The sequence below is a fragment of the Rhinopithecus roxellana genome, chromosome 8, assembly GCF_007565055.1.
Source record: "Rhinopithecus roxellana isolate Shanxi Qingling chromosome 8, ASM756505v1, whole genome shotgun sequence".
Lineage (NCBI taxonomy): Eukaryota > Metazoa > Chordata > Mammalia > Primates > Cercopithecidae > Rhinopithecus > Rhinopithecus roxellana.
Genome location: NC_044556.1, coordinates 36,335,111 through 36,349,394, shown reverse-complemented (window position 1 = coordinate 36,349,394; position 14,284 = coordinate 36,335,111). Strand labels below are relative to the sequence as shown.

Sequence of the window (14,284 nt, the reverse complement as noted above, 5' to 3'; positions counted from 1 at the left end):
AGAATAAAATGTTACTAGAGTTAAACCTGGAGTTAGTCCCAAGTTATTTTACCTGCCAAGAGAAGAGCTTCGAAAAAACAGCAGCATATGCTCAGATTCATTACAAATAAATAAATATCTTTGTATATTTCAAGACTCTTTAAAATGGGAAAATGGCTGGGCATGGTAGCTCACGCCTGTAATCACTGGGAGGCCAAGGCAGGCAGATCACCCGAGGTCAGGAGTTCGAAACCAGCCTGGTCAACATGGTGAAACCCCATCTCTATTAAAAACAAAAAAATTAGCCAGGCGTGGTAGCAGGCACCTGTAGTCCCAGCTACTCGGGACAGGAGTAGCAGGAGAAATCACTTGAACCCAGGAGGTAGAGGCTGAGTGAGCCGTTATCACACCACTGCACTCCAGCCTGGGTGGCGAGTAAAACTCCATCTCAAAAAAAAAAAATAAATAGGCCGGCTGCAGTGGTTCACGCCTGTAATCCCAGATCTTTGGGAGGCGGAAGGAGGTAGATCACAAGGTCAGGAGATCGAGACCATCCTGGCTAACATGGTGAAACCCCGTCTCTACTAAAAATACAAAAAAATTAGCCGGGCATGGTGGTGGGTGCCTGTGGTCCCAGCTACTCAAGGAGGCTGAGGCAGGAGAATGGCGTGAACCCGGGAGGCGGAGCTTGCAGTGAGCTGAGCTCGTGCCACTGCACTCCAGCCTGGGCAACAGAGCGCGACTCCGTCTCAAAATAAATTAATTAAATAAATAAAATGGGAAAATGAGGTATAATGATACTAAAGAAAAGAACCAGGTGCTAGTATAATTCAACTAGTAACAACTTTCAGAATCAGACTGAGTTAATTTTTCCAGTGCTAGATAAAATTTCAGAAATAAGAAAATGTCATATATAGGAATGTCACACACATAGAATGAGCTAAAACATATCCTATTTCTATCTCAGAATCTATAAACCAATTCACTGCTATATGTAGCCTATGGGGTATATGCTAAATATAAGGACAGAACTCTTTCAGCATTTGCCACTTGCCTGTAGTAACGTGACTGTAAGTAGGTTGAGCACACAGCTTTGGAAACATGACTAGCAGAACCAAAGTCAATGACCTTCACTCGGTAGGGCTGGCGAACTGGATCAACCAGCATGATGTTTTCAGGCTTAAGGTCGGCGTGGATCAGACCAAGACTCTTGAGCTTCATCAAGGCTGTGGCCACCTGTTGCAAGATTGGTCTGATGTACTTGAGTGGCAGTGGGCTAAATTTGTTTTGCTTTAGAAAATCATATAAGTTCTGCTCCAACATCTCAAAAACAAGGCAGGTGTGATTCTTATGCTGAAAGCACTCATATGAACGGACAAAATTATATTCATCAGCATTTTCACTGCTTAGGCGGGAAAGGATGCTCACTTCAATCTGCCCCTGTCTGGCATAGGAGGGGTGGTTCTTCAAGATTTTAATAGCCACAATTTCCTTGGTGCTCCTCTTCCAGCACTTAGCCACCTGTCCAAATGTCCCCCGGCCTAGGAACTCCAAGACTTCATAGCTATTGGTCATAGAGCAAAGGATCTCATGCTGGACCAGCTGGTAATCCCCTTCTCCACTGGAACTGCTACTCTTTGTGGTCACAGTGGTGGTTGTGGCAGCAGCACCCACCACAGTCCTGTTTTGCAGCATGAGAGGGGGATGTTCTTCTATGATCTGCACACTACCGTTGCTGTCAACTTCCTCACTTTTTCGTTTCAATCCACATTTTTGATAGGGCTCAAGCAAAGAAACGTTGCTTCTGTGAGTCAGGGACTGGCTGCTTTGGAAGGCTGATGTAGCAGCACTGCCCGAGCTATCAGCGGCTGTTACAACAATATGCTCCACTGCAGGAGCTGGGAGGAGGAGGCCCTGGTCGTAAGCAGGGATGCTGAAATTGGCTACCTGGTGAGAGGAGTTGGCTTGCCCTTGTGTGGCTGGGAGGGTTTTGCTGTGGGTATAATATTTGTCGTTGCTACTCTGTCCTGAAACATCCCAGCCAGAGGGCTCTATTTTCAGTTTCTTCGCACTGCAGAAGGCACTCGACGACACTGATGGGGGCGAAAACACTTGCAGCTGTGATGCCATACCTACATTGAGAGAAAGGAGGAATAAGACCACAAGGATAAGAGATACAAGGCTTAGGTTTAAAACATATACACACACACTTTTACTTGATAAAAGAAACATGATGTAATAATGTTCTCATCTTGACCTATATTCATAGAAACAGTATACACAACCTGCTGGACAAAGTGAAGATTATCCACTCCGCTCAAGTCATACATAAAATGCATTCAACTGTCTACCACATTTTAAGAGAAAAAAGTAACCAGTATGGGCCAGGCACAGTGGCTCAAGCCTTTAATTCCAGCACTTTGGGAGGCCAAGGCAGGAGGATCTCCTGAGCTGAGGAGTTCAAGACCAGCCTAGGCAACATAGTGAGACCCTGTCTCTAGTATAAAAATACTAAAATGAAAAGAAAAAAAAAAGTAACCAAGATGATGAGAAAGCTAGGGAGTATATTCTGAAGAACCAAGGAAAGTTGGCAGAAAAATATGAGGAAAGGATAAAGAACAGTCCAGCTTTCTGTCCCTGAATATCCCACAGACACTTCCAGCTCAATAAGCCCAAAGATTAAACTGAAAGTTATCTTTTCAGAATAAAGTCCAAACACCTGACATAGCATACAAGCCATTTCATATTTATCTTCTCCATTTTCAACTATCCAATCTCATATGTCTTGGGGCTCTATAGTAATCCCTCTTTCCTTGCTCTACACTTTCCCCCTTTTTAATAATTACGCCTCAAAATTAGTCATCTGCAAAAGACTAAAATCTCTATCTCTAACCCAGAATTCTCTCGCTTTGAACTCCAAACCCGATATCCAAATGACTACTTAACACTGCAACTTGGATATTTTATAAACACCTCATATTCAATACATTCAGAATTAAACTTATGAGCCTCCACTCCACCTTCAGTTTTCTATCTTAATTATGAGATGCCATCACACATCCAGTGCCTCAAGCCAGAAATGAGGGAGCTCCAGCCTGGGCAGCATGGTGAAACCGTCTCTAAAACAAACACACACACAACAACAACAAAAAACAAACAAAAAAAATTAGCCAGGCATGGTGGCACACGCCTGTAGTCCTAGCTACTCAGAAGGCAGAAGTGAGAGGATCACCTGAGCCCAGAGGTAGAGGCTGCAGTGAGCTGTGATCGTGCCACTGCACTCCAGCCAGGGTGAAAGAGTGACACTCTTTCTCAAAAAAAAAAGAAAAAAATCAGGGATGTCTGTTTCCTCAGCTACACAATGGTGATAGCAATACCTACCTCATGGGGTTGTTCTGAGAATTAAATGATTTAATACCTGTAAAGTGATAGTGTCTGACACATATTTAATACTATTATTCCGACTCATTCTTCTCCCTTATTCCTCCATATCTAATCTCTATCTTATCCATTCCATCTCCCAAGTACATTTCTTTTATTTCTTTTTTTTATTTTTATTTTTTTTGAGACAGAGTCTCACTCTGTAGCCCAGGCTGGAGTGCAGTGGCACAATCTCGGCTCGCTGCAACCTTCGCCTCTGGAGCTCAAGCGATTCTCCTGCCTCAGCCTCCCAAGTAGCTGGGACTAGAGGCGTGCGCCACCATACCCGGTTAATTTTTTTGTATTTTTAGTAGAGATGGGTTTTCACCATGTTGCCTGGGTGGTCTCAAACTCCTGAGCTCAGGTGATCCACCCCACTCAGCCTCCCAAAGTGCTGGGATTACAGGCATGAGCCACTGCCCCCCAGCTCCTATTTCAAATCAGCCCTTTTCCCCTAACCTTATTGGCACCATTCTAGTTCAAACTGCCGGTAGCTTCCAAACTAATCTCCTTTAATCCACTTAATAGATCTTTGCTTTTAAACAATGCAAATCGGATAACCGCTCTCTCTTTTTAACCACCTTGCATCCCCTTCTCCCATGGTTTCTCATTGCTTTGGAGATAAAGTCCAAGATACTCAACTTGGCTGGCCATAGTCGCTCGTGCCTGTAATTCCCGCACTTTGGGAGGCCCAGGCAGGAGGATCACTCGAGCTCATAAGTTCAAGATCAGCCTGGGAAGCATTAGCATAAAAAAAAAAAAAAGAAAGAAAGAAAGAAAAGAAAAGAAAAATTAGGCCAGGCGCAGTGGCTCATGCGTGTAATCCTGGCACTTTAGAAGCCCAAGGTGGAAGGATCACTTGAGCCCCAGGAATTCAAGACCAGCCAGGGCAGCATGGGGAAACTCCATCTCTACTGAAAAAAAAAAAAAAAAAAAAAAAAAAGCCAAGTATAAGTGGCACATGCCTGTGGTCCCAGCTACTCAGGAGGCTGAAGCAGGAAAATCTTCTGAGTCTGGGACATTGAGGCTACAGTGAGTTGTGATCACTCCATTGCACTCTAGCCTGGGCAACAGAGCTAGATTCTGTCTCCAAAAAAAAAAAAAAAAAAAAAAAACTGTCTCAACCTGCCTTAAAATGCACTCCAAAATCTGCTTGCTGCCTTCCAACATCTCCCCACTTTGATTCCCTCCCCTCAACCCTCATTCTAGCCACACTGCCCTTCTTTCTTTAGTTCTTGGAAGGCCACTCACCTCCAGGCCCTCTAAATATGTTTAAGACTTTCTGCTGCGAAAACTGCCCTCTGTCACCTCTGCCACATGTAGAAATGCTCCCTACAATCATCCCCTGCCCCTACCATGCATTCCCACAGCACCCTGTTAACTTGAAAGCATTTCTTTAATGCTACATTCCCAACTACAGTATAAGCTCTAGGACATCTACAATCTCTGTCTTGCTCTTCTCTTATACCACCAAAGCCTACTACAGACTGACAATATATACATACTCAATATCTGTTGGATGAATTACTTGACCCCTGCCTACCAATCTCCTATCTATTAAATACAACTCCCTACCACTCATATTCAAATGCAGTATTTTCAAATGCTCAGTCCTTGCTTTTTTTTTTTTTTTTTTAATGTCTTCCCTCCCTTTTATCTGTGTGGTCCTTGAGTCATGGGGGAAGTCTCTACTCCAATCCATATAGTATAACGTTACTAATCACAAGAGAATAAACACAAACAACAAGAAAGGAAGGAAACATGACAAAGGATGTTACAGAAATCAAAAGGCAGTATGTGCATTTCTTTGTGCCTGAATACAACTAGAAACTACCTGCACTGGACTAGTCAGCTGGAAAGAACAAATCCTCTGCCTTCAATTTCTAAAACCCAGTTGAGATTTACTTTAAGAGTTTCCATAATTTATATAAACTTTGAAGAGGAAAAAAAGTACAAATTAAAAGCTAAAGTCAGTACAATTTAACTGTGAGACTGAATTTACAAATCATCTTGTTCTATCTACTTCACTGAAATACCAAACATAATAAAAGAAAAATCTGAAACCAAGTAGCTCCTTTACAAAATGCACCTATTAAAATATAAGTATTTCTTATCATAAAATTAAGCCAACCTGTTGAACAACAAAAGAAAGCAAATTTTCTAAATTTGTTTTCCATTAACAATGTTAATATTGTTCACCTGCTAATTTTAACAATCTATCAAAAAACATAAACATGACTTCTATGTAACTGAAAGTAGTGAAAGAATCTAAATAGAAAATTTGCAGTTTGCAGCAACTGTCTAGGAATAGGGGGGTCATAAAAGTAATAATACTGAAAAGAATTCATGAAATACCAAATTTTTAAAAAGGTATTCATTTTGGGAGGCTAAGGCAGGCAGATCATGAGGTCAGGAGTTTGAGACCAACCTGACCAACATGGTGAAATGCCATCTCTACTAAAAATACAAAAATGAGCTGGGCATGGTGGCATGCACTTGTAATCCCAGCTACTCAGGAGGCTGAGGCAGGAGAATCACTTGAACCCGGGAGGCGGAGGTTGTAGTGAGCCGAGATCACGCCATTGCATTCCAGCCTGGGTGACAGAGCGAGACCAGTCTCAAAAAAAAAAAAAAAAAAAAAAACAAGTATTCGTAACTAGATACTCTATAAAATTTTGCATTTAGCAGAGTTGACATTATTGCCAACTTTTTACCCAAAAAACATAATAAAAGATTACTTATGATTTCAGATCTTCACACTGCACACTGAAAAAAGCACAAGTTCTAGGACATTTTTCAGAATGTTTTAATATTAAATGATTATAATCTTTATCCATAAGGACAAATTTAGTTCACCCAAAGGGAAAGGACAACTCAGAATTCTTTTACTGGTCTTCCCCACAGCAAGGGTGTGACGTACAAAAAGTCAGTATCAGACCACCAGGGCTCTTACAATGTGGCTGAGACTCATTCTGACCTCAACTAACACAAGGTGAGAAGAAAATACAGAATCACAGAATCTTGGCCTAGAAAAACCAACAGACTCATTTATATTCTACTCTGAAATTCAGCTAAAATAGCAATTTCTAGACAGAGGATAAAGATACTATGTTCCATTAAACCTGCCTTTGCAAGTGGGGGGGCAAGTCTCTTCCTAGGTGGAGAGCTTTCAAACAACAACAAAAACAGAATTAACACCTGTGGAAAACTTACTGTATATCAGAATTTATGAGGCAAATTACAGATATTTTTAATTCAATGTGAATAGCAACCCAATAAATTAAAACGCTATTTTTGACACATTTGCAGTCCACAAGCATATGAAAAATTGTTCAACATCACTAATCATTAGATAAATGCAAATCAAAACTAAAATGAGATACCATCTCACACCAGTCAGAATGAATATTACTAAGAAGTCAAAAAATAACAGATGCTGGCAAGATTGTGAAGAAAAGGGAACAATTGTACTGCTGGTGGGAGTATAAATTAGTTCACCCATTGTGAAAAGCAGTGTGGCAATTCCTCAAATATTTTAAAACAGAATTACCATTAGATCCAGCAATCCCATCACTGGGTATATACCCAAAGGAATATAAATCATTCTACCATAAAGACACAAGCACATGTTCACTGCAGCACTATTCACAATAGCAAAGACATGAAATTCAACCTAAATGCCCATCAATAGTAGACTAAAGAAAATGTGGTACATATACACCATGGAATACTATGCAACCACAAAAAAGAACGAGATCATGTCCTTTGCAGCAACAGGCAACATGGATGAAGCTGGAGGGCCACTATCCTAAACAAACACAGGAACAGAAAACCAAGTACTGCCTGTTCTCACTTATAAGTGGGAGCTAAAGAACAAGAACACATGGACACAAAGAGGTCAACCACAGACACTGGGGCCTACTTCAGGGTGGAGGGTGGGAGAAGGGAGAGGATCAGAAAAAATACCTGTCAGGCACTATGCTTATTACCTGAATGACAAAATAATCTGTACACCAAACCCCTGTGACATATAGTTTACCTATGTAACAAACATGCACATGTACCCCTGAACCTAAAAGTTTTGTTTTTTTTAAAAAAAAGCTATTTATTCATTGTTTGTTTGTTTGTTTGTTTTTTGTTTTTTTTTTTTGAGACAGGTTCTCGCCACTGTCATTGAGGCTGAAATGCAGTGGTGTGATCACAGCTCACTGTAACCTCGAACTCCTGGGCTCAAGCAATCCTCTGCTTCAGCCATCCAAGTAGCTAGGACCACAGGCACACAACCAGGACGCTTAGCTAATTTCTACAGGCACATGCCGCATTTGGCTAATTTTTTTTTTTTTTTTTTTCCAGAGATGAGGTCTTACTATGTTACCCAGGCTGGTGTCAAACTCCTGCTCTAAAGTAATCCTCCTGCCTTGGCCTCCCGCAATACTGAGATTACAGGCGTGAGCCACTGTACCTGGCATAAAAAGCTATTTTTGACTTCCTGCAAATGCTGCACCTCTTGACTCCAGCAATGAATGAAGTCTTTACATTTCAAACCTGACTTTCCAAGGACTTAGTCATCTCAATATAATGACAAAATTTGCCCAGTACATTAATACCAAATTAGCAATGACGGGCAAAAGGCCATTGGTACTTGTACTTATTGCTAAAAGATAATTGCTAGAATCCAAGGCTTTCAAAAACAGATTAACAACTTTCCCACTCCCTGGCATGGTCACATCCATTTAACATCGTTTGCTGGGTGCTCCACACTATAAGCACTATAGGTAGATAATCTTATTAAAAGCATCCAAATATTATAACCCTGAATGGAACAGTTGGATATGACAACCAAGGTAATCATCTTCCATTGATTTGTCCTTATCCCTCAGTAACTTTTTTCCTGACACACCAGTAATAAATTCCTGTTGCTTTTGCTCAATGTCATCTTTGCCTCCTTCATACAATTTAACAGTTGGTTAGCCAAATGACCTAAAAACTATACTATATATTGATTTCTTGTTCTAGCACTTATCCTCAGATGACATGAACACAAGGGTACATATTGTCGATCACATACTCTGATACATATTTTTACAGACGATAAGAGTACATCTTCTGTAAAACCAAAGTGAGACAAGTTTGGGAAGAAAATTCTTTCCAACAAACACCTAACTCACTCTCTACTCTCCTAAGTTTTCTCCACCCCTACTGCACAATTCCATACTTGAACAGCTTAACTGGTTTCCTCCAGACTGTACTTTCAACTTCCCCCCTTTATTTGAGATTCTGTCACCCAGACTGGAGTGCAGTACATGATCATGGTTCGTTCACTGCAGCCTTGACCTCCAGGGCTCAATCCACTCTCCTACCTCAGCCTCCAGAGTAACTGGGACTACCAGCACATGCCACCACGCCCCGCTAATTTTTTTTGTATTTTTTGTAGAGATGGGGTTTCACCATGTTGCTCAGGCTGGTCTCAAACTCCTAGGCTCAAGTGGTCCACCTACCCCAGCATCCAAAAGTGCTGGGATTACAGGTGTGAGGCACGATGCTATCCTCAAGCCCCTTTTCTAAGCTCCCCTCTCCCAATTCATTATTCACCTTTCAAGTGAAGCTTTAAAAATGCACATCTAAAAAAAAAAAAAAAAAAAAAAAAAAAAAAAAAAAAAAAAAAGGTATCTGTCCCCCACTGAAAAACTTAACGAAAAAGACCAAAAAATTCCTAATTTGGATTACCAGGCCTTGCAAGATCTGGACCATGATTACTTGCATAGCCTTGCTTCATCTGCGCTTTTCCCCAGGCACTTTCTCTTCCAATACTACCAAGTCTCTCTGGGTTCCCACAATACACCTTGCCTTCCCTGGCCCTAGTTCCTTCAACATGTTTCCTCTCTGAACTTCATTTTCCCCCTTAGACTTTTCTTTTCCTTTCACTTACCCTTCTAGTCTGTACTTAAAGCTCACTTCTTCAATGTGGCAGAGGCTGTTGCTTTGTATCAAAATCAATAGTTCACTTAGATTTATTTGGAATGACTATGGCAACAGAACAAAAGAAAAGTGCTTGGCCAGGCGTGGTAGTTCATGCCTGTAATCCCAACACTCTGGGAGGCCGAGGCGGGCGGATCATGAGGTCAGGAGATCAAGACTATCCTGGCTAACACGGTGAAATCCTGTCTCTACTAAAAATACAAAAAATTAGCCGGGCGTGGTGGCAGGCGCCTGTAGTCCCAGCTACTTGGGAGGATGAGGCAGGAGAGAGGCGTGAACCCGGGAGGCGGAGCTTGCAGTAAGCCAAGATCATGCTACTGCACTCCAGCCTGGGCGAGAGAGTGAGACTCCGTCCCCCCCAAAAAAAAAAAGTGCTTCGTATTTAATAAAAAGGCACTACATTTTAGTACCTGCACACGACGGTCTATAGGTCTACAAAGTTTAGAATTAAGAAAACTATACCGTGAGGAGCTTCCACGATAAGAAAAAGTTAAAATTAACAAAGCAGAGACCAATATGAAACATAAACAATATGCCAGCAAAAGCTGAAGGAAAACGGGACTTAAGTAAGGCAATAGCAGTTTGGAGAATGGAAGATGGAGGAGGCTCTTTCAGAAGAATGAGATGACTTTTGCCATGCTAGTATGCCAAAGGATGTGGAAAAATAAAAAGCTGTGTAGAGTAAGGAGATATATTTAACTGGAGCAGAAGACACTGGCAAAAAAGTACTGGAACTCTTACAGATAAAAGGGACCTTAAAAGATGCTAAAACCCCCTAATTCCAAGATGAGAAAAAGGCGATCCAGGCCAGGCATAGTGGCTCACACCTGTAATCCCAGCACTTTGGGAGGCCGAGGCAGGTGGATCACTTGAGGTCAGGAGTTCGAGACCAGCCTGGCCAATATGGCAAAAACCCATCTCTACTAAAAATACAAATATTAGCCAGGCATGGTGGTGTGTGCCTGTAGTGCCTGTAGTCCTAGCTACTCAGGAGGCAGAAGTATGAGAATCACTTGAACCCACCGCAGCACTCCAGCCTGAACCCACCATGGTACTCTAGCCTGGGTGACAAAGTAAGACCCTGTCTCAAATTTAAAAAAAAAAAAAAAGCAGATCCAAAAAGGCCAAACGAGTTTTACCCAGAGCTAATGAGTAGCAATGCTGGCAAGGAATCCAGGTCTTCTCATTCCTTTTCCTTAAGCACTCTGGGAAAGCACTGTACCAGGTACCCCTAAAGAATCTAAAAGAAATGTCAGTTTCCTTACCTTCAAAGAACTTAAAATGTTGCTGAAATGATAAAACACATGAAAAAGAAAGAAAAATGTGAAAACAGGATATAAATTTCTGAAGTGCCAAATTATGCACTACAGGAATATATTAGGCATTTAGGAGCTGGGTTCCAACAACTAAAAGGAAGATCAGGAACAAAAACAAAAGGAACCAAGAGACAAACCAGTGATTGTTGAAGTGGTACTCAAAGGAAAATAATCTTGATGACTTGTGTTCAGAATGGCACAAAGGGAGAGGAAGGGAAGAAAACGGGAGGAATAATGGTAAACTTTTTTTAAAAGACCTAAAAAATACAGACTGCTGTTATACCTCATGCAGGTGGCAGATCAAGCAGCTCATATTTGCAAAATTACTTCAAATTTCAAGACCAGTTACAATATATAACAAGCTGCACAAGTTCCAAGTGTAAGAACTTCACAAGGCCGGTATGACTCACTGATTTGTACCAACAAATCATTGATGGAGCTGTGCTTATAAAAACAAAAGCACAGAATGAAAGAAGTCTATTTTCCAAACAATTATGAACTCTGAGATTATCTTTTTCTTTTAGAAGGAAGTTCTGGTTTGGTTTGAAGTCTCAAGTTACCAACGAACTTGCTCTAAAATCCACAAAACTACAGTGTCGAGAGATAGGATAAACTATTCATGAAGGTATCACCAGCAAAAGTTCTACTTGCCAACCAGAGTCAGTTATTTATAAGATCTCATTCACCATTTTATTCTAAGATGCTTTACTGGCTTGGCTGCCTCCAGTTCCAACCGCAAGTACTTTACTAAAATATCCTTCAAGCCAGGAACAGTATCTTAAAGTCAATGACACCCTTCATCATACCAGCATTCTAACATAGAACCCTGAGATAATTGCATGTAAAGATCCAAAATCACCAGATGAATAATGAAAATTAAGTCAAATGATTTGTTAGATTTTAAACTGTTTTATAGAAAGCTTTTAGGCTTCTATATTTAAAAACCTAGTAATGGTTTGTATTCTCTATAATCTTACAAAAAAAAAAAAAACCAAAACCCTACAGACCAAAAATCAAAAATAGCTTTACACAAACAAAAGGAAAATTGTAGGTTTGCTGAGGGCATCAGCCACTTAATTTAACCCCATTTCATCAGGAGCAGGAAGCCACACTGTTGTTTTCACCAGTTACTAAGAAACAAGATAAAGAACAGATTGGGACAGAGAGTCTAAAGCTGAAAGTATTATTTTGATGCAATTACTGAGAATTCCCAAAGTGTCACTAATAGACAAAAAGAGCATCTAGGACTGCCTCTAAATGAGTTTACCTACAACAGAATCAGTGGTTAAGTAAAGACAAGACTTACTGGAGCTTGGGGTTTTTTTCCTTCTCTTCCCTACCCCCATCCTCCCATCCTCAACCCCCCTCCCCAAGCAGGAAAGAAATTTTCCCCAGCATAAACACAGGGCTCGTCACCACAACAAACTGGAGGTTAAACCAACGCTCCTGGAGACGGAACTCCAGGTCTTGGTTGCTAGGCACAAAAAGGGGACTCTTCCCCACAGACCTGTGATCAGTGTGGGTCTTACCAGAATTTTGGTTGTTTCTCCACCTTTCCTTTTTTGTTTTTTTAACGAAAGCTTTGAAAGTGGTGACAGCAAAAGTTTCCCTTTGGGCCAGACCTCTAGATCTGCCTTGCACAGATATACATTAGGTGGGCTGGTCTCACGCAGTCTCCACTGTCATTACAAATTACAAGCCTAACGACTACAGAACATCAGCGAAGACGACAGAAAAGCTCCCACACCCACCCCACTGTCGTCCGCTCCAGGCACGGCTTCCTGGTCCCAAACAGCACAAATAACCCAAAATCATGGTGACAAGCCGAGCTGTGAAATACACCCGCACAAGCCACACACTGGGAACCTGCCACGACAGCCGGGGAAAAACCGGCCGAGTGAGGAGACGCAAGGCGGTCCCGTCACTTAAGGACAACACGCCCAGGCGAGAAGTGGCAGGAGGCAGGGGGAGTTGCCCCGAAAAACAGCCCGGAGCCTGCCCACCTTCCTGGGAACGCAATCCCCTCAGCTCGCGGCCGGGCCGCAGGACGCGGCGCCCGGTCCCGGGCAGGGGCCCTCTGAGGAAGGCGCCCCCCGCAGGCTGGGCGCCCCAAGAGAGCCGGCGGCCGGCCCCGCCTCGGGGAGCTGAGGGGAAGTCCCTCCCCGCCAAGGCCCCCTCCTGCCGGTCCCCACTCACCGCCGGTGTGTCTGGTTCTCAGCCGCGAGCTGGGGCTGCCGTGAGGAGGCGGCGGAGGAGACGAGATCTGGGGCCCCGCCGCCGGGTCATCATACCCCCCGCGCGAGCCGGCCCGGGCCCCGGCCCCCGCCCCCCGGAGCCGTCCCCGCGCCCGTCCCGCAGGGGGAGCCTCCTCAGCCTCCCACCCGCTCCACCACCCAGCCCCTTCCCGCCGCCGCCGCCGCCGCCTCAGCCCCGCGCGCTCCCGCCTCGGCTTCCTGCTGCCGTCCGGGGCTACCGCCGGGCCCCTTGCTCCGCAGCCGCCGTTGTCGCCAGACCCGACGAGCGGAACGCCGAGCGGCCGGCCCCTCAACCCGGACGGCCCCGCCTCGCCGGAACTATTCACCCGCCCCGCGCCATGACACCTACTGAGGCGGAAGTGCAGATGAATGGACTCTCTAGGACGACCGCATAGTACTGATCGCAGTGGGAGTGGGTGGGCCTCGAGTGGGTAGGCCTCCGTGGGGAGCCAGCGTGGATCGAGTGCGGGGGCTGGACTTCCCGCCCCCTCCGCACCGTAGACTCCGCGGTGATTTAAAGGTGCCTGGCAGTGGTAGGGGATCCAACTGTAAAATGTCATCCCAGCTAGTGTGACATCACCACAGTCTAGTGTGACACCCCCAGAGCCTGGGCAGTGTACAGGAAGACAGTGCCTAGAGGAGCTCCACTGCCGGTGAAGGATTACCTCAGGTTAGGCTTTAATGTTTCGTTGCCGTCTAGAGACGTTCTAGCAATGTGACATCTGTGTACCCTGTCTGGAAGTCTCCCTGTACGTCAAGAGCCCCTTAGGGGAGTCTCCCATTGCCGCCTTGGGAACCTGTGTTTACATTAGGAAGAGAGAGAATAGCTGTAATCTGAATTCAAACGCTCAAAACATGCAGTGAGCGAATGCTAGCATAATTTTCTTGCCTCTACCAGAAGGAAGTAAGGCTGGGTATTTAGGAAACAGAACGCGTTGGCACAACATTCTGAGAAAAAGGACACTGAAAATTAGGTTATCCTAATGGAAAAGCAGTTGCGATCTCCCAAAATCAAGAGATTCTGTAGGACTTCCGATATATCTCCTGCTGTGTAAAATATTCAGATTCCTGAAGTGGGGGACATTTTTAGGGCAACTGTAATCTCTTCATTTTTTCCATCCCACAAGTGCTGGAGGCAGCAGTGATCTGAGCCCTAGAAAGTGACTGTCGGGCACCATCGGTATTTGCATATACTCTCTGAGGAGAAGGGCAGATGTGGCTAAGACAAAATTCTACTATCAAGTTTTGTTTCTCAGATCTCACTCATTAACATCTTTGATTTCCTTGGATCCCCATAACACACACACACAAAAAAAAAAAACTATAATTTTTGTA

At 43.5% G+C, this 14,284-nt stretch overlaps 1 protein-coding gene across 2 annotated transcripts in view; it reads right to left on the bottom strand.

Moving 5' to 3' along the window:
• HIPK1 (homeodomain interacting protein kinase 1) overlaps window positions 1-13,145 on the bottom strand; it is a 48,662-nt gene extending 35,517 nt beyond the window's left edge. For both annotated transcript variants that reach the window (XM_010371975.2, XM_010371976.2), the window contains exons 1-2: window positions 12,891-13,145; window positions 1,034-2,111 (exon numbers count right to left, since the gene is read on the bottom strand). In XM_010371975.2, the coding sequence (XP_010370277.2) occupies window positions 1,034-2,109 (1,076 nt within the window). In that variant the 5' untranslated portion in view covers window positions 2,110-2,111; window positions 12,891-13,145. The remainder of the gene's footprint in view (window positions 1-1,033; window positions 2,112-12,890) is intronic.
• Between the last annotated feature and the right edge of the window lie 1,139 nt (window positions 13,146-14,284).